The 26,418-nt window shown below is 39.3% G+C and overlaps 1 protein-coding gene across 4 annotated transcripts in view; it reads left to right on the top strand.

Annotated features, from left to right (window-relative positions):
* Positions 1-26,418, top strand: part of POLA1 (DNA polymerase alpha 1, catalytic subunit) — a 203,569-nt gene that overhangs the window by 39,888 nt on the left and 137,263 nt on the right. For all 4 annotated transcript variants that reach the window (XM_017728405.1, XM_008629227.2, XM_017728404.1 and 1 more), the window contains 6 exons: positions 151-280; positions 615-734; positions 1,765-1,861; positions 2,367-2,491; positions 4,232-4,381; positions 4,610-4,732. In XM_017728405.1, the coding sequence (XP_017583894.1) occupies positions 151-280; positions 615-734; positions 1,765-1,861; positions 2,367-2,491; positions 4,232-4,381; positions 4,610-4,732 (745 nt within the window). The remainder of the gene's footprint in view (positions 1-150; positions 281-614; positions 735-1,764; positions 1,862-2,366; positions 2,492-4,231; positions 4,382-4,609; positions 4,733-26,418) is intronic.

The raw sequence follows: 26,418 nt of genomic DNA, 5'->3' as shown, positions 1-26,418 counted from the left end.
GTAGTTCTCGGAGTATGATAGCTTGCTGTAAAATTCAGCAGTGGTGTGCTACAGATACCACGTGTTCCGTACAGCACATAGGTGTAAACTGCTACAGAGTGCAAGGGAGATTGATTTTACTTTGCTAGGCCATACCCCTTCTTTCCCCAGTGATTCTCCTCGCTTACTGTTCATGCTGGAAAACACCTGGACAGATGCCAAGTTCATTCTCCAGATCATGTGTGAGCTGAATGTCCTGCCATTGGCTCTTCAGATAACAAACATCTCTGGGAATGTCATGGTACATATTTATTACTTTCCATCCCCTTCCACTGCCCCCCCAAAACAGTTCCATGTTTTCTGTGTTTGATTTGCCAGGTTTAATTTCTAAACACTAATTTAGAATGCACAATGCTGTAAATTTTTGGTGTGACAAGTGGGAGAGTTCAGTGTTCTAATCAAGTACTAATGTAAAACTTCCTTAAAAATACCACATTTGAGTTTTGTGCACGGTGATGATCCAGAGTAATAGTAATGCTAGGTGAACTGAAATGGTTGGAGGACATTGCTTAGTCTTTTTTGCTGTCAGTGTTTTCTGTGCTTTGTTTTGAGTTCTGTTTTCGCCCCCTCTTCAGTCAAGGACAATGATGGGCGGACGATCTGAACGTAATGAGTTCCTGCTGCTTCATGCCTTTCATGAGAAGGACTACATAGTGCCAGACAAACAAGTTTTCAAAAAGCCTCCACAGAAGTTGGTGGGTCCAGTTTTTCTCTTTCTAAAGGATTTTTATTAAAAAAAGGAAAAAACATTCTTCCATCTCTTGCATGTTACTATTCTGTGGGAGCACAAAGAACCCCAAACATAACTTAGATATAACTTAATGGTACAGCATATGCTTAATTAAAACATTTTCTTGGTGTGGAATTGTTAATGAGTGGGAGAGTGTAACAACTTTTCCATTGCATCACAGATCTATAAAAACTCAGTTGTTCTGTTAGTCTAAAATTCATCAGTGTTGTTTAATATCTGCACTTAGTTATTTGGATGAACAGTATTTCAAGTATAATTAGTTATATGGGTGAAATATCCAAAGGTATTAAAAAAAATTCCTTTATGTAATACCAGTGTGAATAATATTTATAGAAATATCCAGATGTTTGTTAGTGAACAAATTAAAATTTGGGAAGGTATTTGTATTTCACGTTTACTTTTTAGTTTTAAGTAAGTTCAACAGCAAACTTGAAAGCAGCATGTTCTGTTGATCATATTGTTGCATCAAAGTAGTGCTGGAATTCTAAATGATTCAGAATAGAATTGAACAATTGGGACAAGAATTCCTATTACAACATAAGAAATACCAGAATATTCTTTAGGTCATTAATAATGTTTTTGTTTTATTCAAGCCCGGCCATTCTGTTTCCAAAGCCAACATTTTAATTGGGCAATCATACCACTTCTGGGTTATGAGTTGGTTTTTTTTCATGGTATGGACTTTTACAGCTAGCTGGAAAAGGCATTCTAGTGCTGTGTTGAATGATGGCAATACTTTAAGGTCTTTGTAATCTCTTGTTAGCAGTTTTTTCCTATCAGGATTGGTTTGAAGGCTGTTTTGACATGTAGAGCGCTTTAGTAAGGATCATGATGAAAACACCATGTTTTGCATATATTTTAAAAGGAATTCTGCACTGGCTCCCAAATTTGTATTTTACTTGCCAAAAATAACTCCTCTAACATTACAGAAATCTTAGAGACTAGATAATGACTATTTTAAATGCCAAATATAGGTGGATGAAGATGAAGATTTTGAAGATCAGAATAAATCAAAGATAGGGAAAAAGAAAGCAGCATATGCTGGGGGCTTAGTCTTGGATCCCAAAGTCGGTAAGATGTGGCAATTTTCTTTCTTCTATGAAGTTAGAGACAGGTAGGTTGTATTAATGCAGAGAGATTGCAGTGGGTAATCTGTGTTTGTGGGAGTTTGGTGTTGTGGTTGTGACGGGAATGTTGTTGCATACAACAAAATTCCCAGCACTGATTGTGGAATTGCTTCTTTTTAGGAATTAGGACTGCATATCTATGTATAATTTTGCTGATGGACACGTAAGTTTTCTTTCAGTTTCTCCTCTATGTGGGGAAAACTGTACAAGTGTCCTATAGTAACACAGAAGCTATCTGTTCAACTCTGGTGAGTTAATGGGGTTGGATCGTTCCACTTCTGACAGCTTTCTTTAAAGGGCAGTGGTGCATCTCAGCAGCTGCTTGAAGGGATTTGGATTATGGAAATGTGGTACAGTGTATTATTGTCACTTAAATATTAATTGTGGAGTTGTATGAAGTCCTTTGGGAGACATGAGTAATTATGACTTTTGTTTTAACTCTGTTTTAGGTTTTTATGACAAGTTTATTTTGCTTCTCGACTTCAACAGCTTGTACCCATCGATTATTCAGGAGTTCAACATCTGCTTTACCACAGTGCAGCGACTGTCATCAGAAGCACAGAAAAGGGCAGAGGTTTGTGTGCTTTAACTTGTGATTTAAATTACACTGTCTTAACTTCAGTGTTTTCTGTGAATCAGCTCCTTAAGAATCTGTTCTTTTCCACTGGTTTTTTTTGTTCCCTTTCATACATAAGAAATGATTCTTGTTTAAAGACGTAGCATATTAAGCTTTGGGTTGGGACTTTTTTGAATATTTTGTTTCTGTCACCATTCTTTCTGTAATACTCTCACAGAATCTTGCTAAGTTCTCTCCCATCTAATCTTGGTGTCCTTGTGGAACAAGATTGTTACTGAGGCTTTGTGACCCTTTCCAGCCACACATCCTCCCTCAGCAATTTCCGAGCTCCTTTACTAGTTTCATCCTAACTTGATAGAGGCTTCCTTAGATTAAGTTGCTATAGAATTCATGCAAATGTACCTGAAGGAGGTAGGCAAAAGTCTCATGCTTTCTACAGGAAAGAATACGATTATGAGCCCAAGCATTACTAGGCATCAGGAAAACTATGTGTGTGTCTTGGGAGGGTGATGTTGTGACTGTGTCAGCTGTGGGACCAGCTTCACAAAAATTCATGCTATTCAAACTATATTAAACACAGCTGAAAAACCTCCTGAAGGTATGGTTCCATGTACTGTTTTATAAGCAGCTGTGTTGTCTCTGGCTTACCCATGGGTGGAGATTCTCATTTTCTCAGATGTGCTGAAACAATTTTTGGTGGAGCTGTGTTGTAAACTGAAGCTTTGAGCTGGTCAGGTCTAAAGATTAAACCAGAGGCTTTTATTTTTAACTGGTATCAGCTCACAGGTTGGAATTAGTTAGTCCTGTAACAAATGAAGTATCAACACAATAGCAGAAATGAGGAGACAGGTATGTGGAGTTCTGTCAGTAAGTTCCTCCAAACTGTCTTTGGATTTTCTCTGCTTTCTGAAGTGTGCTTCAACCTGAAGCAGCTCATTTTGATTTCACTCACTGTATGATGTTTAATGAGCCTTTGGTGTAATTTCTTGTTACAGTTCTCCCCAGACTGCTTTACTAAACTTGCCAATCTCAGTGTCTGTATTGCCCTTCCTTTGTACATTTCTGTCGCTTTCATTGTGCTTGAAATGTCTTCCCATTTTTGCTGATCAACCATTTCTTCAGTCATGCTAAGAAAAATGTGTCCTTTCTGCTATGTTGTTTTGCTATAATCAAGAGTTGCTTGGGGTGGAGTTTTTTTTCTATTGCTGTGGTCTGTTTCACTTTTGTCAGTTGCATCATTCAAAGTATCAGTTCTACAGAGCATATGCTCCTTTTGACAGATCTGAACACCAAAAGTACTTATGTGATGATAAAAAAGGGGTGGATTTTTCAGCGTGGAAAGAATTGCTGTGTGTGTACTTTTATTTATATTTTTGTATCTATCTATATATACCTAAGAGTGAGAGTGTGTGTATTATTTATCTGGATTTATATATGTGTGTATGTACATAAATATTTAACACACACTAATAGAAAATAAAAAACTTCCTGTTGCTAGTCCATACCTTCTTTGTGTTGCTCCTACAGCGAAACAGACTTAGGCCCTGTCCCCAGCTGGGGCAAAGTAATACAGTTAAACACTGCAAAAAACACCTCATGCTTGTTCTAAACTGTGCTTTGGGTGCTCTGCAGGAATTGGCAGTGGTTTTGTGTCTTTTCCTCCCAAGCTTTTCACTTAATTCATTAAAATCTAATCTTCAAGCAATAAAATGATAAGCAGCAGTGATCATTTGACAGGTCGAAGAAGAGGAAGAAATTCCAGAGCTTCCAGACCCATCTCTGGAAATGGGAATTTTGCCTAAAGAAATCAGGAAACTGGTGGAGAGAAGACGCCAAGTTAAGCAGTTAATGAAACAGCCAGATTTAAATCCTGACCTCTATTTACAGGTGTGTTTTATAGAACTCCGTTGATTTTTCCTCCCACTCCCCTTAAGTGCCCTGATCAGCCTTGTAGAATAGGGATGATTAGTAGTGGCAGTGATTGTAATGTGCTTTATTTGTAGCCCATCACTGCTGCAGACTGTATAAAAAAGCTGTGAATGTAATTGTGAGCATTAAGTTCTGTTCTCTGATGGCTGTGGTTGGATCATTTTTGCTGGTTGTGTTTCTTTTCAGTATGATATCAGACAGAAAGCTTTGAAACTCACTGCTAACAGCATGTATGGCTGCTTGGGATTTTCCTACAGCAGATTCTACGCCAAGCCTTTGGCTGCTTTGGTGACGCATAAGGGGAGAGAGGTAAGTCATTAAACAGGTTATACACACATGTAAAAAGGCTGAATTTAAGCCACCTGGTTTTTTTCATTGAACAGAAGAATGGTTTTGTTTTTGAAGCTGCTTTTGGTTTCAGAACTCTTTAGTTTGTCTTTCTTGTACTGTCAAACTATTTGGTTTCAATGGGCCAGATTGTGGTGACAAAAAAAAAGTCAAGGCTGCTTTCACATTTTCCATGAATTTCCAGTTCTGCTTGATAGTTTAGTCTTTGATTTGGTGGTATGCTTCAGCTTTGGATGAGCTTGCTTTTAGCCAGACTGTCCTGTGGCCTGATATGATGAGTTTCTGAAATCCCGAAGTCTGTGATAGGGTTAATTAACCATGGAGGCAATGGATTATGTATCAGGGCTTGTTTTCTGAAACTTTGTTCCTTAAAATGAAGTTTCTCATTAGCCTCAGATTTTAGGAGTTGCATTTGACTTTGTAGGCAAAACTACTCTTGCTATTGATTAGGATGGTAGCTCAATACAGACCACATTGATTTTGTCCCTGTGGGAAAAATAATCTTTATTAATCCGAAACATACCACTGATATAAATTGCCTTAAAACATGATGTTTCATATTAGTTCCTTATAGAAGAGAATACCAAGCAGGAGTCTGCAAAGGTGCCAAGAACAGTTGTCAGGATGGCTGGTCAGCCTTTTAGTTGATGAGGGAGATGGATGAGGTCATGTCCCTGTTGACAGGCACATCCTTCCCGTGATGTGAAGGCACACCTACTTTACAGTCCCCAACTCAGTTGCTTGGGGGTGTTTTATTTCTGGAGACATATCTTTGTTTTTAATAATCTTCCTATCTAAACAGTTCTCTAGAGAGAACCCCACATTTGCTGTCTTCCCAATTTATGTAACCAGTTATGTTTAACCTTACACATCTGTTTAACTCAGAAATAATTTCCCAGTTTCGTAACTGCAAATGTGCCATGCAGCCACGTGAATTCAAAAGTTAATGTTTCCTTTAATAAGGTATTGTGTTCGTTGTGAGATTCTGATATATTTGTCTATGAGGTTGGCATGCAAAGCAGCTGAGTATCATAGCTTTATATTTTCTAGTGGTATTTTAAAAGTAATGAATTCTACTTGTTTCTTAGTTTTTTTAAAATGATCTCCATATGTCATATGGACCACCTGCCACAAGCCTGGTATTCTATGAATACTTAAGCTTTTGGCCTCTGTTAAGATGGGGAAATACCTTTCGTTTGCACACAGAGTTTATTCTCATTTATCTGTAACGTATCAGTTATAACAGCTTGAAATTCTGGTATTTCTGCATTATGTTCCAGTGTGATGGTGAAATGAGGAGATCCTAAATAGGTGCTACAGAATGTGCTGGGGAGTAATTAGAGATGGTTTCTCTTACATAGTTGATCTTTGGTTGTAAGGGATTTCTTACCTCTTAAATTCTGGTGGTGCTAGACCTATGCTGGCTTCTGCCAAGCCTTTGCACACATTTGAGTTCTTGCCACAGAAGATGACATGAGGACACCTTAGTTTTCTGGGGGTTGTTTTGTTTTGTTTTGTTTTCTAAGTTGAAATATCTAATCTGGAAAAACATTACTTTCAATTTTTATATTAGTCTTTCTATTCATAGGTTTCCTCTTACCACTCTAATATAAAATAAGTAAATGTTAAGTATCCGGAGGTTTGGATTCTCTATGGGAAAAGGTTAATTAAAAAGTAACTATTATGGAAAATTTATGGTCTAAATTTAAACGGCCTTTTCTGATGATCTGCAATTAATACTTTTTTTTTTTTACTGTTGTCAAGGGCACCTGAGTAAATGCAGGTAGGCTTGTAGAAGTCTAAGTGGGAAAAATACTGTGTGGGATGAAAACTGAACTTAATATTTGCACTAACACAATTACAGTTCAATTGTAAGTCTTAGCAGAATAATTGAAAGTGGGAAATACGTATTTCATGTTGAAGTTGTTAAAGCTCGTACTAGCATGAAGTTTTAAGGTAGCTGAGAATGAGTTTTGATGAGTCCTGTAAATTGATGCTTTTCAACTGTGTGAGTGACAACCTTTCCACTGAAGTTGTGGGAAGATTCAAGCGCTTGATGCCAAGTGCTGAGTGCCACCTCTCCTGACTCTTAACTTCTCTTTGTGGTTTGGAGAGCAGTAGTGGAGCTGCCATGGGATTCCTTATGGTGACTAAAAAATACTTGTAATTGCACATTGCCATTTTAAAAACTTGTGTGTGACTATGTTAGTGAACTTGTGAACTATATTAGTAGAACTTGACATGTTCATTTTGATGGCAGAAGTATTAGGCCATTCATAAAAAGCCAGATCACAGAAGTAGATGATCTTTAAGGTCCCTTCCAACCCAAACCATTCTATGATTCTGTGGCAGTGTAATTCATGAAAGCTCAGTTCTCTTCAGTCAGCCTTAGCGAGATACGGGCCAGTGCTTGATCTTTATTTTCCTTGAGACAGGGAGTAGAAATGTAGCAAAGCCTTACATCCCTGGCCGTGGGCAGGCTGGATCCAGCAGAGTTTAGCGTGTGTGTCGACAATTCCAGGGGCCGCGTTTGAGGGGACGGTGTGGTAATGGCGGGCAGTTTTCGCTAGATGGCGATAGAGACCTTGAGATCCTTAATCAATTAAGACTCATTTTTGTCAGTGTTTAAACGTTGATTATCGGGATTTTCGAACGGGTTTTCCTTGTTTTTCATTTGCGGGTAATGTTTAACAGGGGCATATCAGTGTGAATTTGTCAGAGTTTAGTGTATGGTGTGTCACAGGTAGACTGCTAAGTTCGGGTGTGTTTCGGAAGAAAAAAAAGGCAAAAATTTGGGGTGGAAGTGAATTAAAACTATAGCTCAGATCTAGTTGACCATTTTGTCAAATGTAAATATTTTTCTGTTTTGACTGTAAGAAATGCATCAGTTCAGCAAAAAAAAAAATTCTTTCTACATCTGCAATCCAAATGTTGTATTATTGATCAGGAATGTTTTAGAGGGATTCCTGGATTTTCTTCTCCACCCCTCATGTTACTAAGCGTTTGCCTGGACATTACTCTTGTTGTAACTATAGCAGTTGCTTGCATGGAAAAGTAATAGGAAAATATTTAATATATTTTTAGCTGTCCTTTAATGTAATTTAACAACTGGAAACAAGATGAGTCGGAGCTGTACAACCAGCCAGCTCTGCACCAGCAGGCAGTGTCAGGTCATGCCGTTTTAGTCTCTCTAAAGGACAAGCCTTTTGATGAATTGTCAGTTGTCTGGTTTCCTAAATGCAGGATGCTGTTTGCTGCAGGATTCTCCTACAGGACAGCAAAGTTGTTGAGAGAATTTAACGGTAGACAGCTTGCTTGCTAATGGCTTTCACTCAATGCTGAGGCCTTTTCCAGGTACTTGATTTTTTTCTGTGTTGTTTTTTGCTGTTGCATATTTTTGCCCAAGCAAACTTGCCTTTGAAAGGAAAACAACTCGTTTGCTGTTTTCAGCAGTGCTGCCAGGTAGACCTAGTGTTCAATTATGCAAAATAAAAGGGGGAAAGAGGCAATTGGGTTAATTCCAACTTTCTCATTCAGATCCTTTAGATACATTCTCAATTAATAATTAGTTTAAGGCCCTGGCAGTCAAAAGGAAAGAATAAAAGCATGTTATTGCTGCAGTCTGGGAGAAGAATGGATGAGGGAGGAGAAAAATGAAGTGGAGAAAGATGAGCTCATTTAAAAAAAATTAAGGGTAGGTAAGCAGGTTAATGGCCGTCTACTGTAATTATGATCTGTAAAGAAATCCAGGCACTTCTTTTTTTTTTATATTTTTTTTAAAGTCTCGTTCATCCAGGGAAAATGATCATCAACTGCTTTCTCTTAATTGTACCTAAAGCATTGGTTATACAGTCTGCAAGAGTTGTCACGTGAATGGGGCAATTGACAGACAGACTCCTGGTTTCTTCCATGTTGTACTATAGGAGAAAGGGGATTGCTAAAAGAGGGAAAGGAGCCTCCTAATGTCTCGTTATAAGCATGCCATCTATATTTAAACTGGGGGTGTAACATCAGTATAACAATTTTGGAAGACATGGAACTTCATGGCAAAAGGGCTAGGCAAGGAGTTTCTAGCTGCTTTTAAATATAAAAATGGCCAACCAAAATCTTGGGAGAAATAGTGCTAAATTGCTGCATTGTCCTTAAATGGGAACTGGTGGGGTTAAATCATTTGCCACTGCTGTTAAATTTATCATTATGTGTGCAATTGTGAGCCTGTGAAAAAGCTATGTATGTTACTCTGCATGCTGATATCCAAAACAAGTTGGAGTAGACGAGTAGAGGCTGCATATAATCTGGAAATGTGAACTGAGTACCAAGTAGCAGAAGAAGTATGGAGCATCGTAACATTTGTTGAAATATTATTGGTAGTCACGTGCAGGAGATGACATCTGGTCTAATACAGACTTTTGCATCTCCAAGGAGAGGAAATGAAACATTTCAATTAAGAAGAATGGCCAGAATATTTTGGGTGAGGAGGAAATTAGTGAGAAGGGGAAAAAAAAAATTATTTTGGATGGCATGTTGGTATTTTTTTTTTCCTCCTCTGGACAGAAAGGTTTTATTTAATGTTTAGGAAGATTGATCAGATTCAGACTGATTGTACAGCAAGTCAGATGAATAGAGAAATCTTTTCTTTTTTTTTTTTTTTTTTACTGCTTTTTTTATGACTGTGGGTCCCGCTTTTTTTTTACTGCTTATTTTATTACTGTGGTGCCTCTCACTTCCTGACTGCTGATTTCTGTGGATGGGTTATAGCAATTGCATGGCCCCATGGTGAGTTGGATCAGGCTGGTGATCTGAGTTGAAAACTAACTCCAGAGGAAAACCAAATTGATTTCAGTTGGATCAATGGCTCAGTGAGTCACTGCGTGCTCTGAGCACTGGTGGAAAAGGAGGAGGTTGGGAAGTGGGGGCAGGCCCAGTGTGAGATGTAAGGGGTCAGGCATGACCAGCCATTTTCTGGCTCATACTTGACTGTGAAACTGTGGGGTTGCTGTTAATAGGATGACACGTGGAGGTTTCTTTGGTTGTTGTTGTCTTTCTTCTGTACTTTTGATTTTTTCTTAAGGTTTCCTATCTTGTATTTTTTTTCTCTCCTGCCAAAAACCAGATTTTTGCTTGCATCATATCTTAACCTGGCTGACTAGGTAACAGCAAGATATTCCTCACCCAGAATTGTGGTAAAACTGAGAACCAGAGTACTGGGAACAGCAAGGTCTCTGGAGCATTCTCTGTATCTGAAATGTAACAGTGTGTCCCCTTTTAGAAGCTGTATGTGCTGGTAGAGAGCTGATACCTCAAGATTAGGAGAGGTAGAAATGTCTCTCCACATCCAGTGGTAACAGGAAAGACCTCAGGTGTTCAATAAAGTATTGGGGAATGCGCTTGAATCATGCACTGCAGATGAAGTCTGCCATGCTTCAGCTTCAGAATTACTAAAGAAATTCTTTAAACCTATCTAGAATATTGCAGGGATTAACAGAGATCCTTCATGGTTCTCTCATAGAGATGCCTTATAAAAGGGAGACACAGTAGCACAGGTGCTTCACCATGAAGGTTGAGAGCTTTAGCACCATTGCTCCACCATTTGTAAACTGCCTTGATTCTGTTTTCAAGCACATTTGTTTTCCAAAACCCACTGTTAAGGTTAGATTACAAATGCTAACTGATGCTTTAATGTTTTTCTCCAGTCTGTATATTTGTTAGCACTACATGTCTTTGCAGTACACATTTTCTTGGTTCATTAGTAGCTTATCAAAAAATACTTGGGGTTTTGAGACTTCTGCAGAAGCTGTTCTTTAGGATCTTATTGCCTCACTCATTTGCATCATGCATTCATCTTAAATTGGATGTTGGCTTGTTCTAGAAACCCTGGGTTTGGATATCTAGATGGTAATAAAGTTTTTGAAATAAAAGATACTTCAAATAGGAGTTAAAAATAATTTTCATATTCAAGCACTATTCCTAAGAGGATAGAAAAACAGTCTAACTGAAGTGTCTGTCTCCCACGAGACTTAAATAAATATTCATACTGTCCTTCAAAGATATGACACCTTGATCTCATCATCAAAAATTTTCATATATTTCCTGGGAATCTTGCCCACTGTGCAAAACCTGACTTTTTCACCACAAATTCTATTAGAAGGTTTTGACTCCATCCACAATGAGATGATCTGTTCTTTTCCCTCTTGGATAAATACTCATTTGAGCCTACTAGGTCTGTTGTTTTCAGGTAGTGGTTTCAGGATGGTGATGATCCTACTTTGATATATAGGGAGAGGCTGAAAGCTGGGTTTCCTTTACTCTGGAAAAAATTGTTTGAGGATGGAATTAATTGTGATCCTCAGCAACCTAATGGAGGCTGTCTAGAAGAAGCCAGACTCTTCCCAGAGATGCCAGGTCTAGCCCTGTCTGGGGCCAGAGGCTGGGTTAAACGATGTCCAGAGATCCCTTCGAACCAAAGCTGGTTTGTGACCATCGGTTGAGAAGTTCCTTTAATTCTCACTGAGGCTTATCACCATGGTCAGCAAGATCCAACAGATTAAACTTGTCATTTGAAGGGAAGAAAACTGGAAGAATGAGGATATGTCAGCAGTGATACTTGTTCTTACCAGGCTGTTTTGGTTTCAGGGCTAAAAAAATAATGTTTGAGTACTTTGAATGCAGGTTTTGCTGTGTCGATCAGGTCGTGTGGTCTCTTGCATGTTATGTCCTTTCACTGGGCCTGTGCCAAGATTCATTGGCTTAATTTAGAAGATAAGCATGAACAGCTTATGCTATTTTCAGCACCGAAATATACTTATGAGACAGATGAAAGAGTTTAAGACCTTTATTTATATGTGAAAAATGGACTGTCTCTGCTGCTGCAGGTGCAGTGCCTTGTAAGGATATAGGAGATCTTGGTGGGCAGCATCAAGAATTCTGGTTGTAACAAAGGACTCTTGAGAAGTAGGTGTAGTTTAACAAGCTGGGGCATACCTGATCTCTTAACATAAGCAAGGAAGGCTGTAAATTATGCATACAGCCTAAGGTAATTTGTTCTGACTCCTTTTGCAGTAGAAAGAAGGCAGTGTCAAAGCTGGATGAGCTAAATTCCCCAAATTTTAGAGCTTGAGCAGTGATTGAGACACACTAGCATTATGCTTGCTCTGTTGGCTTTCCTTCCAGCAGTTATACATGATGTAATGCAGGAGATATTGCTGGTGTCTGTGTTGTCTTTAGCTTCAGACTATTCCCTTTATCAAATATGGGTAAGGGTTCAGGGAGTAGGATTAAATTATGTATGTTGATTATATGGTTTACAATTTGATACTCGTGTTTGCTTATTTGAACCACTAGGAGTAGATGCTCCATAAAATCCTATTTCAACACCTGGATTAGTTAAAAAAATTTAAAAATAAAATACTCATTTCCCTTTACCTTTCATGTTAATCTTTCTATGTTTTCATACTTTCTAACTGGCAGCCTTTAGAAAGAGCAAGAAATAGTTTTTTAGGTTGTTGGGAGTGGGAAGTGGTTCCCACTTGTGTCACTGAAATGACTTGCTTATCAAGCAGTGCTCATCAAAAACGTGGAATGATGGGACCTTTGGAATTATTTGAACCCTGCTGCAGGGTTTAGTACCTGGCAGTCATTTCTCTGTGAGCTTGTGCTAGTCTTGGTAGTTACATGAGACTGGAGAAACTTTTAAAATTTGGACACTGGTGATTGATACGCCTTTGGTTAAAAAAAAAAGCAAAAAGCATTAATGCTTTCTTTCAAATTAGTTGCCTTGTTCATGAAACAGAGCAGAAATTGGCATGTTTAAACTATTGGAAGTTACCAGAAAAGTAGGACAGTGTAATAATCTGCTTTGATGAAGTTCAGGGTCATATTTCCTGAAATGACTGGGTAAGCACAGAGGAGACCTCGAGGTACAAACACCTTTTTTTTTTTTTTTTTTTTTTTTTTTTTTTTTCTTAATCCAAGAAAAGAGAATCTGCAGAACAGTTGCTGGGGAGAAGGGTAGCCATGCTAAAGTGAGGGCTCTACGCTTGGGCTGCTTTGCCCTTTGGTTTGGTTCTCTGACTTGTTCTGTGTGTGTTGTCATTTTATTAGGCAATACCACAGTTTGCACACTAATAATTTCTTTCCTGTTTTCTCTGACTTCAGTGCAAAAAATGTTTTCGTTGTCAACTTGAGTTTTCTTCCTTGATGCTTTTAATTTGTTCTGGGATATTAAACTGTCACAAGCTTTGTGCAGTAATTTGGAATTAGCAGGTGGAAGACTGACATAAAACCATAGGAATGTCTTAGTCCTGTGCTCGAGTCTATTGCAGCCTTCTGGTTGGTTTTGCTCTGGTTGGAAATTTACTTGTTGAATCTATAACTTCCTTGGTTGTACCCTTTGCTTTTTGAACAAATGAGATTTAAGTCAATGACAGCTGATGTTTTGGTTTACGTGTGACCACCTTAATTTCTCCCCATTCCTCCCCATGTCCCTCAGAACTCCCTATCATCTTTGGACTTAGGTAAATACCATTTTTGTCTTTGCTCAGAAATCTTTTGGTCTCTTTAAATTGTAGTTGCACCTTTGCCTTGATGTTTTAATATGTATTGTACCTGGGGTTTTTTGGTTCAATGCATAGCTTCATATTTTTCAACTTAGAGGTAGAAATAGTTCATCCTGGGGATAAAGGAAAATCAATGAGAAGCCCGTACTTAGCCTGAGAACCCCTGCAGAAAGCTTTGATTAGAGAAAAGCTTTAGATCTGACTCTTGCACACAATTGTCCGTCAAGTGGCCAGTCATTTTTGTATGTACAACTGTGTACCACAGATGGTAGGGATGGAAAAAGGTCTGTTGTTACATCATGTAGTTTGTCTTCCAAAGTATGTATATAGTTACTTCAGCAGAGACACTACTCTTGATTTTTGTTGTTGTTGAAGGCTGTTGTCCTTCAAGAAGTCACTTCTAATTTTAATTTTGCTGTGTTTTGATCTGACTGCTTTTTGTGATCACTAATTTTTAATAGATTGGAAGATGAGCCTGCCTTCAGTAGGAATGTGTTAATTGACAGGTGTTCTGAAGTTCTACATTCTTGGCAGTGGTCCAGGATGACAGAGCAGTAATGACTTAGAAACTGCTATTCCTTCCTGGTGAAAGGATTGGAGGAAATCTGTGGAGTTATTAGCTACTACTCTCTCCTAACAGATTGTGAGAAGATCATTATGGCATCTAATTAGTTGAGATTACCTCCTTTATGCAGAATGTTTGGGTTTTTAAAAATTCCTTTACATGCTGTCTTATGACTTGCACTATTTTACTTTTTTTTCCTCTTCAGTGTTCTGGATGGTTACTCTGAGGATTTGAGTAAGGGATAGTGTTCCTATCTCTGTGTGGTGTAATTAGCACAGCTATTTAAATGTTATCTGGAACCCCTTTATCTGATCTGTCAGTTGCTGCTTAGTTCAGTGGAAATGCTTTTATGTAAATCACAGAGCAATGCTTCTGACTTGTAACAAGATTGGGCTGAATTTAGGGAACTGAAACACTTCATCCTGGAATAAAAATGTCTTGCTGAATCAAGAGTAGATTATGAAAGCTCCCACTTTTAAAAAGTGTATTATGCTAACATATGTATATGTATAAATTGAATTAGCCGTGGTACTCCTACAGTGAGAAACTTCCCACTGATTCTAAAAAAATTAAGGAAAAGCTGACACACATGAAATTTTCCTCCCAATTTGCATGCTAGCTCTTCAGCTGGTCTTAGAGTGTGGCTTTTGTCGAGGCGGACATAACACCACACACTTGTCGTAATCCAAAGTCGAGAGAGAGAGAGAGATTTTCTATTTTCTCTACTGCTGTTCTTATATTTCTTCACAATTGCTGTGGCCTATTGAGATTGGCTGCTTAACAAACAAGGACAAGGCTGTCTAAAAAGCAATGACCATTCAGGCAGTAAAACAATTAGCTGTACAAGCAAAGATGTAGTTGCTACATATTATCCACAAGTTCTTCCTTGTACACACTTAATGTCCCATAGCAAGAACACCTTCTCCTTGTGTCCAGAACATCTTCTCTCATTGATTATCTTCTTGGTCTTCTCTGTGGGTTTCCCTGAAGCTGCAAAATTTCCACTGTAAAATTCTCACAGGTAAATTCTGACCGATTTTAGGTCAGGCTCTGTGAGGCCCCCAGATCAGCTGTCAGCCTCATCAGGTGCCCCCTTTTGTTTTTGTATTACAAAGGCAAAGTTTATTGACTTTTGCAGGGCCCTTTGCAAAGAAGACAATAAAGATGGCACAATGAGCAGGATGCAAAAAATAACCAATAGGAGGATCAGGCATCCAGTTTTAAGTAGATTTTTGATCCATCCCACAATTTGCCAATTGCCAAACAAACTAGTAGGCCAATCAGATTCTGATTCTTCATGCAATTTTGACACGCTTGTTTGTAATTCATTGCATTCTAGCTCTTCACCTGGTCTTAAAGTATTTGGAATTAATGCCTGATGGGTTGCAGGGCAGATGCTTTCCTTTTACTTCCAAGTAAATTCTTAATGAAAGCAGTTCCTTCTATGGCCCAGAGATAGTTGCATTTTATAGGGATCTCGTGGCATTTATAATGATTTCGATTGCTCTTAGGCTTCTGTGGAAGATAGCCACATAATTTTTTTTTTAAATTCCATTCAAATAAAAATAACCTTCTCTCCCACCCTTGTTCAGTGTGCTGGCCTTTTGCCATCCCATATTTTGGTGGTAGATCTTGAACTTAAAATAATTATGAAAGTTTCTCATCTTTCATATATGAGCAGCTCATGTAGTTTTGGGTTTTCTTCAGAAGGATGGGCTTCTGACATGGTGACCAAGGAAATATTAATTAACTGTGGCTTTTGTTTGTCTGTTTCAGCTTTCAGTGTGGAGTGTAAGCTTGTGTCACTTTGCTCTATTCTAAATACTGTGTTAAATTACAGCAATTTTTTTAAAGAAACTGATTTTTTTTGCCAGGGATTCCTGAGCCATTTAGTAAGAGTTGGAGGGATCCTATTCCTTCTCTGAAAATCAGTGCCAATTTTGGACTGTGCAGCTGTCCCAATTTCCTTTTTATTAATTTTCACTCTAGGAATAACTTTTTGTTGTCTGATGTTTATTCTATTAGCATATTTAAAGTCAGCTTTTTCCTTCCCCACATAGATCTTGCTTTACTTTTCTCCCCCCCCTTTTTTTCTTAAAATGGAAAAAGAAATAGATCTTCCAGAGGAGATCTGATGGTAAAGCTGTATGAAGTGTCATTTATAGGACTATTCCAGAAATGATCCTTCTGTTATTCCATACAGTACTGCATAGCTTTTGGCTCAGCTGGTCTGCATAATAGGGGATAGCCTCCCTGCTAAGCCAAGCAACTCCTCTTTGCTTTGAAGAGTATGTCAGGCATGTGTGGTAGTAGATTATCACAATTATCAAGTATCAGTACTGACTTAGTATTTGTCCCTGGCCTTTTCCATCTTAACTTAAGGAAAGTCTGTTCTGTGACTGTCTGTCAGCCCCTCTCTCTGAGAGGAACTGTGGTTAGTAGTTTATTAATAGTTTGTGTTGTACACAGACCATCACAGGCTTGCTGTATAGCTCTTGAGCATAAAGGGGTGTTTTGCAGTTTTATATAAACAAGATGTTCCTTTCATCATTTAATCTCTTTGGACAGTGTTGGTAGGAGGCATTGTTAATGGGTTTGTTATGGCTCAAAAGTTTTTCTTGACTTTAAAAAAACCCCAACCAACTTTTTGCATACTTTGCATAACATAGAGTTGTTGGGTTTTGTCTTTAATTTTTGGTATTTGTGTCATAGCCAGTAGTTGTTTTAGGACTACAGTTATCCACCATAACGAGAGCAGTTATACTTGTTCCCTGGAAGGAAGTCTTGGTGCTCTCTGAAGTTCTGAGCTGTTACAATGAGTTTTGGGAGAGATGGAGTTTGGGAAAACTTGAGCCAATATGCATACACATAATGAAAAAAATCCTTGATATGTTTTGCCTTTAACTGCTTTTGAAATGAAATGGGCATAGGTCCTTAAGTATGAAGTTGGCTGTCCTTAGTGTTTGGAAAAGAAAAAGTAGCATGAACTGCAAATAGATTTGCTTATATGGCAAGTAGTTGGTTTTGTTATTTTATTTGTTTTCCTCTTTCATGTTTTCCGTGTTTGCTTCCCAAACCAGTACTTGAATGTGCTTCTTGGTGTGTGCTTGCTTAGAGGTGGGGGTGGAACAAAGGGAGAAGTGGAATTGTTGATAGGATAGTTCAAAAGGAGATTAATTGTCCAAAAATGCTAGCAGCTTCTCTGATAACTGCAGTATCTTGAAGTCAAAATGTGAAAATGAAAACATGAAAATTACTTTTACCTCAGTGCTTAGTTCAGTCAGTGTGTCAAGAAGTTAAATGTCAAGAGTAAAATAAAATGATCTAGAGAAGATAGCTGTGGGTCTTCAAGTCACAAAAATAACCTGGAAGCACTGAATGCTCAGAACTGTTAAAGAGAAATACTGCATCATGCTAAAGGACAAGCAACTTTGAGACTCCATTCAGTCCAAAAGTGTGCAAGAAGTCCAAAAAGATTGGATAATTAGTCCTCTTTTGTACATACAATTAAAATAGCAAACATTTATTGAACCCTTTAAGCCAAACTTGGGAGTCAATGTCAGGATTTAAGCAAATTTTTCTTCACTGGGAGCTGAGAATGAAGCTTCTAGTGGGGAAAAGGGCTTCAGCTGCTTTGCTGAGCTGCACCTGAAGCTGGACTTTCTGGGAAAGAAATGTAGATGGATTACACATGAAGTCTGCACATTAGGGTGAGAATCACTGCCTAACTAGGTTTGGGTTTTGATTTTGTGTTTGGGGTGTTTTTTCTTCATTCTTTTTCCTACAGAAGAGAGCAGCTGGGTAAGATCTGTGGGAGCTGTGCTTCCAACTCTGCTCCTTTTTTGCTGATGCCTAGTGTTGAACTCTTCCTGGAGGATGAAATGTCTCTTGGCACATTTGTTGCCATCTGCTGTTTGTCTCTGTTGATAAGGCTTAGTTAGCACTTTTCCTAGGAAAGCTCATGACATAGTTTCAAAAACTGCTGTTCCATTTACCTGTTGCTGTGGGACTAGGCACATGTTTCCCAGCTGGTACATATCATTACAGTTTCAGATGACTAACATGAAAAATGATAATTGAAGCTACAAGCCTATTACGTAGTAAGCTTTAATTAGTTAAACTGCTTCGTATTTGTTTACTGTTGGTGCTAATGCTCTTGAAATTAATTGGCACTAAAGGGGGTTCAAAGTTTATATGCAATCATTGCTGTTATAATGTGCTATATTACTAGGTAACTTGGCTTATTAGGTGATTTTGTTCTCAATTATTGCTGCAAGTCAACAAGGACAGAGTAATTATCTCACAAACAATAGACTTGCTCCCAAGACAGATGCGACCAGACTCTGACCAGACTCTTCCCGTGGAGTTCTGCAGTGTTCTAGGAAATAGGCAAGGGAAGGAGATTACATATGTCACCCAGCAGCAGATGGGGAAGATATTTAGAAAGGGGGATAGCACACTTTCAGATCTTCTGTTATGCTAATAAAGTTTTTTGTGTGAGAACAGAGCAATGTCAGTCTATCAATGACATCAAGCCCTGGCATGTGCAGGCCATCAAAGCAAACACAAGATGCCTCTGTATGCATAGCTGGACAGTGTAAGCCAGTTGCTACTGAAGTGAAGGTCATCTCTCATTTTCCTAGAATAGACTGAATACTTAGCATACATATTGATTAAACTTTTCTTTTTTTGAACACAAGTTGTGATTTTGTTAAAATGGAAGATTTAGAGTAATGGGAATTTCTAGACCCCATAGGACTTTCACCTCTAAGTTGTTAATGCACTGTGTGCCACCGCTGTAGTTAACACGGCTTATATCAGCCAACAGGCGTCTCATAGAAGAAATAATAAATTGAGTGGATTAATATTACCTAGTAAGTATAACACATTATTAATTAATAGCTAGCATGTATTTAAGATGGTAGAGTTTATATCAGAAATTAATTACAAATGCAGATTACTTTCCTGAGTGGAAAAAGGAAAAAGTACAGTGGTGAAACTGGAATAGTATGACTGAGCAGTGCCAATGTGTACCTCTTGTTGGTTACTCTGAAAAATGCCTTCAGGAGAAGGTTCATCTGAATTTTCGGATTGTAAGTGTCTTGATCTGAGTTCTGATACTATTCTAATTCCCTCTTTACAGCCAGCATGTAAATCTTTCTTTAGGACCATCTTTCAGCAACTGCACACAGCAGGTCAGGTATTTATTCCATCCCAGGAAACTGCTGTTTCCAGGAATAAAAAAGGGTAACCACTGCATCTTAATTTTCTCTGCCACTTACTTAGAGATTGAGAAATTTTGCAGTTTCGGGAGCGTATTTGTGAACAGACATGCCTCATGTGAATTTTAAAGATGTCACTGTGTTTCAAGTGATAAAGGTGGATAACTCCGTTGAATGGTAGGCTGCTTAGTACTGTTTTACTGAAAATATCTGTGGAATTTTACAGTGGATGGTTCTTTGTAGCTGCAGTGATTTTGCCCTCTTTGAGTCAGTTTACAAGTCAGAATCTTGAGTATGTGGAGACATTATAAAGACTTTAAACACTGGCGCACATACATTGGGTCACGTTTGTAGGAATAGTCCTGGAGACAGGAGTTCATTTCGGGTATTTTAAGCTAAGGTGTTGAACCTACTTTTTAGGGATCTCTTTTGTTGTTGTTTTATTCTTTAGTATTTAAAAACACGGCATTTAATTCTCTCTTTTAGGAGACTGTAGTTCCCCATAATCAAAAAGACAAAGAGTGCAGAAAAAACAATCCTTGTGACTTTCACAAAACTATTGCTCTTCAGGCAAGGGGTTACAAATGTGGAAGTACAAAGCACTGCAGCTTCATTTATGTGCAACCAGCGAAGATATAGAGAAACCTAAGTGGCTGTTCCGTTTGTTTCACTTTTTTCTGTAAGGAAGGAAAAATAAGAATACTTTGTTGAATCACTGCAATATAGATGTGATGATTTTAAGGGTATCTGTCAAATGTGCCTATTTGATAACGTGGAGGGCTCCTCAGCAGTGGATTCATTTTGATATTTTAGCCTTGAAACCAAGTTTCAGTGTTTTAATCTACTAAAATTGTTGGTGTCATGTGTCTAATAACCCATCTGCTTGAATAATGATAAAGCCTCCTACTTAGTCTGTCTGCCTCAAGGGAATAATCGAGCAGCCACCGTGACAATACTGCTCTGAGCCAACAAAATACATTTTTCCCCAGGAGTTCCCTTTGAAGCATGAATTATTTTTAAGGCAGTAGTGAGAAGTGCCCTGAAATGAGGCTCAATGAGGAACAAGTATCTATCTCAAATTGTCTGTCATGGCCAGGGAAGTTATAAAAAAACAAACCCAAAACCCACGATAACCCAACTTCACCTTATCTAAAAACTAGCGAGATATCCATTCTTATGAGTAGGATTATATGATGTATGATTTAGGGGCTGGATTTCTTAGTAGACCATTCTGCCATGCAGCAGTCTGCAGGCTGCTTCAGTTTTGCTCCATAAAGTCTTGAAGCTGTTGTGTTGTTTGGGCTTCCTGCTGTGACAGAGACCATTGCCAGTCAGAGGAGCCAAGAACCAAAATTGTGTAGATGTCTGATATCCCAAACGTGTGTGAAAAGATTTGGAATCCCTAATGCATGTCTTCCTCCTCTTTCCTCCTCACTGTGGTACAAACCTCTTGTATTATCAGTTTCTTGTGTTTGTTGGTACAGATTCAGTCACAGTTGGCAGCATAAATGAGCCATGATTCAGTTGTTCTTAACTTCGTGGCAAAGGAGTGGCACAGAGGTGGTGGTGGATTTCACATCATTTGTGTTAAATCAAGGTCCCATGCCTTGCTTCTAGAAATTATGCTGCCACTCAATCTGAAGTTACAAGCTTGAAGTAATGGTTATTTAGTAAAATTTTATGGTCCACGTGGGATGAAGGAAGGTCAATAAGGAGTCACTGCAGTCTTCTGCCACACTGAAATATGGTAATTTATGTGACATATTTTGGATACAATTTTAATGAATTGGATGCCTTTCATAAAGGTAATTCTGTGCAGCTGTAGCAAGTTGTGTGGTTGGCAAGAGAGGAACTGTGTATTACTCATTTGGCATAGCATAAAAATATTTGTACTTAAAAATTAGTATTCAATAATAAATTTAGACCTTTCATTATTTTCATGGTTTAATGCAGGGGAGTTTTTTTGTTTATGTACTAAATGTTTATAAAAGATTTCCTGTAATTCCTGCCCATGTGTGCATGATCTGGGTATCTTGAGTTTGCTTTGCTATAGTGTACATATGTGTAAAGCATTTTGCAAGGAAAAAGTGATGTTTCCTTGTCTTAGTTAAATCTTGAAATGTTTACTGTTTATTGTATGGTTATAACTCTGATCATCAGTTTGTCTCTTTCCTCAGATCATACTTGTGCTTAGGAGGGAGCAAATTACCTTTGCTATAATTCACCTCTGAATATGCTAATAAATTTTGTGTGCTTTTATGTTTTCTGGTTTCTGGATAGTACCTTGTGCCATGAACTTTCTTTGGGATTAAATAAAATTTTTAAACAGAAAAATTCCTAATGTAGTAAACAGAAGTACCTTTATATTAGTAATTCCTGCAGCTTTTAGTGTTTTAATGCCTACTGCAAGTTTCCTGCTTTTAAGGCTCTTGAGTGAAATAGGAGGTTGGGACCAGAAGGGACATTAGACTGCAGCCTGTTTAAATGAGCTTGTACAAGCTGGGGAACACTTCTGGAGCATACATTGGAGACTTGAGAGCTTTTGCTATTGGAATGGTCCAAGGTTTTTTGGATAGCAGATCTGCCCTGGTGAAGAAGGTGAATTGCAAGAAGGGGATGCTGTGACACTGGTGTCTGAATGCTGTGCCATGACTAAAGACTGTGTTGTCCCAATGCAGCTACTCTGGATATAGTGGGTGGTCAGGGATATTTCCTGGTGTGCAGCAAAGCATTGTTTATACCAGTGCCTGAGCCCATAAGAAGGTCTCAAGTAGGTAGAAACCAAGAGTGGCCTGGGTGGATTATACCAGGCCTGAATGCCTGAGCACGGCTCAGAAAAAAAGAAAACAAAGGGCCCTCTTACCCCAAGTGTCACATAGTTAATATTTAGAAAATAAGTTGTTCTAATTGTTTTTGTTTTCCTCTTTCCACTTCCCTCCTTTTCTTTTACCTTAACATACCAAGAATTAACTCTTGAAATAATGCATTGACTCGTATGTGTAAGCGTATTACTATAGGGTAATTTAGTCATGCCCCTGTAGTATATGGTATTCTGGATGCTGCTGACACTTGGGGTTGGGCCTAAATGATTTTCAAGGTCCTTTCCAACCCAAGTCATTCTATGGCTCTTTAGGGTGGGATTTTTCTGTGGTGGAGGAAAGATCTTTGCAGCAGGTTTAAAAGCTTACATGCTTTTTACATGTGTAAGAACACCAGAGGTGTGTTGTACAACTGGATTTTGTCTCTTGCTGTCTTGCCTTCCTTAATGTCTCTCTCTCTTCTTCCTTTCTCCCCAAAATGTCTCCCCTGCCAAAACATCCATGTTTTGTTTCTTGTCACTTCTCAAATTTGCCATAACCACTGCCCTCATTTTTTAGGCTTTCCATTTGAGTATCATGTTGGTTACAGATAAAGGTGGGAGCCTGGAGTTACATTACCAAAGCTGTTGAGTAAAAGTCAGCTCTCCCACCTGTTTGACCTATAATGAGGTGTTTGGGGTGTGGGGTAGGCGAGAAGGGGATGCAGGAGAGGAGAACAGGCTGCTGCTAAACACCAGGATGATGCAGGTGCCAGCCAGCAGCGTCCACCTGACTGTTCCAAATTGTGTTCTGAGAGTACAAAAAGCAGGATTTGCTGCCCAGACTCTGGCTTGCATTCTGGCTAGACCAAATGGAAGGGCCTATTTCTCTGTGGGGAGCAAGCAGCTGCTTTTCCCTGGGAGGGAGAAAGGGGAGGGATGTTGTTCTGGGTCTGTCAGGATGCTCTGGCCACGTGTAGTGGTCTGCATGTCCTATGCCAGTGCTCTGTTTATTCTTCCCTGCACTACTCTTCCAGCCCACCTGAGGAGCTTGCTGGCAGCTCCCTAATGCATGCACTGCTTGTGGTTTGTTGCTGTAGGTGCTGAGGTGACTGGCACCACTACTTGGAAGATTAAGTAGTGTCTTTCTTCAGTATATTTCTCTGTAGGCAGGGTTTTTTTGTTACATCTCCAAGTACTTTCCCCATCCATCTGTGTGTAGATGTTTGAGCTGTATGTTACCACTTACCCTGTTGTTTTGAGGTGTGTTTTCATAGTTTTCTCCCTACTCTACTCTAGACAGTCTGGAGTGTCCTTGAACCTGCCCTCTCCTTTCTAAAATGAAGAATGAGAAGCCTTTAAGCAGCTTAAGTGTCAGCCGTGTCGCAGCTGACAGGAAACTGATCTGGTGCTTGGCCCCGCTGCAGCCAGGGCTGCCAGTGGCATGTGCTGGGCTGTGCAAGCCCTGCCAGGGCCAGGGGGTTGTGCTGAGGGCCCCCTCTGCACCCTGCAAGGTGCAGTCTGGCTGTAGATGTGGTCAGGAACCACTGTCTGTCCCAAAATGTTGCGGCTGTTTGTCACAGCTGCCCATCCTGTCAAAACAGTGACTGTTCTCGGGGTTAAAGGTCGATGAAAACTGTTGCTAACTTGAGATGATTGATGTTGGACAACTAATTAGTGAGCACGGGCAATTAATTTGATCACTTGTACTGGTTTCTCTTATGGGTTTTGAAGGACTTTGCTGAGCTGCTTTTATCAGCTTCTTTTTAATTGAAGGGGGATGTGTTTTCAGTGGACTGCTTCCAAGAGGAAAGATGGGGTAAATTCATAATTAGTGCTTGAATTTACTTGTGTGATTGTCCAAAGACTGGCAGGAAGATTCCCGTTTTGCTTAGGTAGGCACCCGCTGTCTGTCCAAAATTGTTGCGGCTGTTTGTCACAGCTGCCCATCCTGTCAAAACAGTGACTGTTCTCGGGGTTAAAGGTCGATGAAAACTGTTGCTAACTTGAGATGATTGATGTTGGACAACTAATTAGTGAGCACGGGCAATTAATTTGATCACTTGTACTGGTTTCTCTTATGGGTTTTGAAGGACTTTGCTGAGCTGCTTTTATCAGCTTCTTTTTAATTGAAGGGGGATGTGTTTTCAGTGGACTGCTTCCAAGAGGAAAGATGGGGTAAATTCATAATTAGTGCTTGAATTTACTTGTGTGATTGTCCAAAGACTGGCAGGAAGATTCCCGTTTTGCTTAGAGAGGGAAATGTCAGACACCCTGGTGAAATTTTCATATGAAATACCTTGTGACATAGTTGGGAGCTCATTGACCGTGCTCTGCCACAGGAGGTGTTCTCTGTAGCTGGGGAGGTAACAGAGGAGTGTTAAAAGGGTATTCTGGTAACATTACTTTGGCTTATTCAATTGCTGATGACAAGACAATGTGTTTCCACTTTGGTCCACGCTGCTAAAGTGTAATATAATTATTTGTATTAGACACCAACCACCTGTTAATATCGTTCTTCTAAAGGTCATTGTGTGGTGCCTTGCTGTCTGAATTTAACGGCCCTGTATCAGGTTTGTTGGTCACTCTTTTGTGTGACACTGGACAAGTGTTTGTGGGGAAAGAATGTGAACCTGATACCCTGACGGCCAAGGGAGAGGAGAGGACCAGGGACAGGCTCTGCTGCTGCTATTGTCGTGCCACCAGGCCAGGGCTGGAAAACAGGCAGCTTCCTTCTGAGGTGCTTTCATCTGACGCGGTCCTTGTTTGGAACAAAACCAACTTGTAGTAATTTCCCAAGAGAAGCAGACAGATATCCATAAACCCAGACTTTTTGGTACTGTGAATGTGGAGGAGACACTGTGGTCCTAACCTGGGCTATAAAGGAGAGGAGGGGCACTGCTCCACTGGCTGTCAGTCCTCCTAATGCCATGAAAGGAAAGTGAGGTGGTGATAATGTAATTGTGCTTGGTGACAATAGGTAGATGCTTGATAAATTGTGTTAAAACATATGGTCTTGTCAGTTAACCTTAATCCTGGTGTTGGATTCATTTATTAATGTCTGTACAGTGACCTGAAAATGCAAAGCACTGTATCATTGAGAAATGTTGACCTTGTTAAATGACAATTTTTAATTGATTTTGCTGAAAATAAGGGTGTTATGCATTTAACTTGAACTTTCACTCTTCCCACCTGACCTAGTATTAGCTTTTGAGAGAGGTGGGGGACAGGTAGGACTTGCAGATGAACTTACTCAGTGCTTGTATCCTGTGAATGAAGCAGATGCAAGTGACTGCTGCTGCAGGGGCTCAGCTGAATGACTTTGTTTTCAAATTTCCAGAAAATGAAAGCTTCAGCTGCCAAAAGAACAAAACAAAGCACCTGGTTTACCACATGGTGTAGGACATTCCAGCACTTGCAAAGAGGGAGGGTTGGCTTTAAGCCATCTGTATTCCAGTGTCATTAGTAACTGCTGCTAACTGTTGGATTGAATTACTGGCTGAGAAAGAGCAAGGGCTTTTAGAGTCTTCTCTGCAATTGAAAATAGTCACATGAAGAACTCCCATTACTGACAATTTTATAAGGAATAAGGATCTCACTTTATCAGTTGCATATTTATTGGCTCAAACCATTTGAGGCTCATTATGCACATGTAGATAACTCGTTGTGGTTGTTTGAAAAGGTTCATTAGGGTCTTCAAGAATTCTGGCTTTATAAAAATCTAATTCATTATTTCTGCAATGAAAGAGTTAATGAAGGATCACTTGTGGCTTTTAATTTTCAGCTAATTAAAAAGAACGTCTGTTTTTGCCTTGACACTCATCGTTAAAAGTGCCAAATATAGGAATTTTTTTTGTGTGTGTGAGTTGAAGGGTGAGGAGGAGGGGGAAAAGTTACATGTAAATCATTTAGCCATTAACCTAATGTGGTGGATTTATAAATCCTATTACTATAAGCCCTTTTCATTTCCACTGAGGCCTGACGTGTGCTTGATCCTGCTAATGTAAAATTCATTCTGTCTAAGTGATTACTGAAGTAAGACATTTTAGTCAATTTTAATCAGATTGTGTGATACTTGCTTGAACACCAATGTTAAGTAAGACATGGACACAGTTTGGCCATGTCTTAATTAGCCTTACAGATCAGACTAGGAATCAATCAGTGAGCCAAGTCTATGAGCCTTTTGACACCTAATGCTTTCTTTGGGGGGAAAAACCATCTAAGCTGAGGGGTTAAAATACAGGGTTTGGAAGCAAGATTAAGATTGTAATTTGGTGTTCTTGTTACATGGTTTGCTTGGCAGTCCCTCACAGTGTGCAAATCCTTTGCGGTGCAGCCCTCACTGGTGTTTCAGAGTTGAGGCCAGTGGGGTGCTTCCTGTAGCCCATCATAAATTCCTGTCTCCACAGCAGGAGCAGCAATTGGAGTATTTTTCTGAAGCTGCTTCTGCTCCAAGATACATCTGTTGTTTTGGCGGGGGGGGGGGGGGGGGGGGGGGGCACTTTTAC

Source organism: Corvus brachyrhynchos, unplaced genomic scaffold (genome assembly GCF_000691975.1).
Source record: "Corvus brachyrhynchos isolate BGI_N302 unplaced genomic scaffold, ASM69197v1 scaffold11, whole genome shotgun sequence".
NCBI classification, from domain to species: Eukaryota; Metazoa; Chordata; class Aves; order Passeriformes; family Corvidae; genus Corvus; species Corvus brachyrhynchos.
Note: the sequence above shows the minus strand (reverse complement) of the source record. Positions and strands in the feature narration are given on the sequence as shown.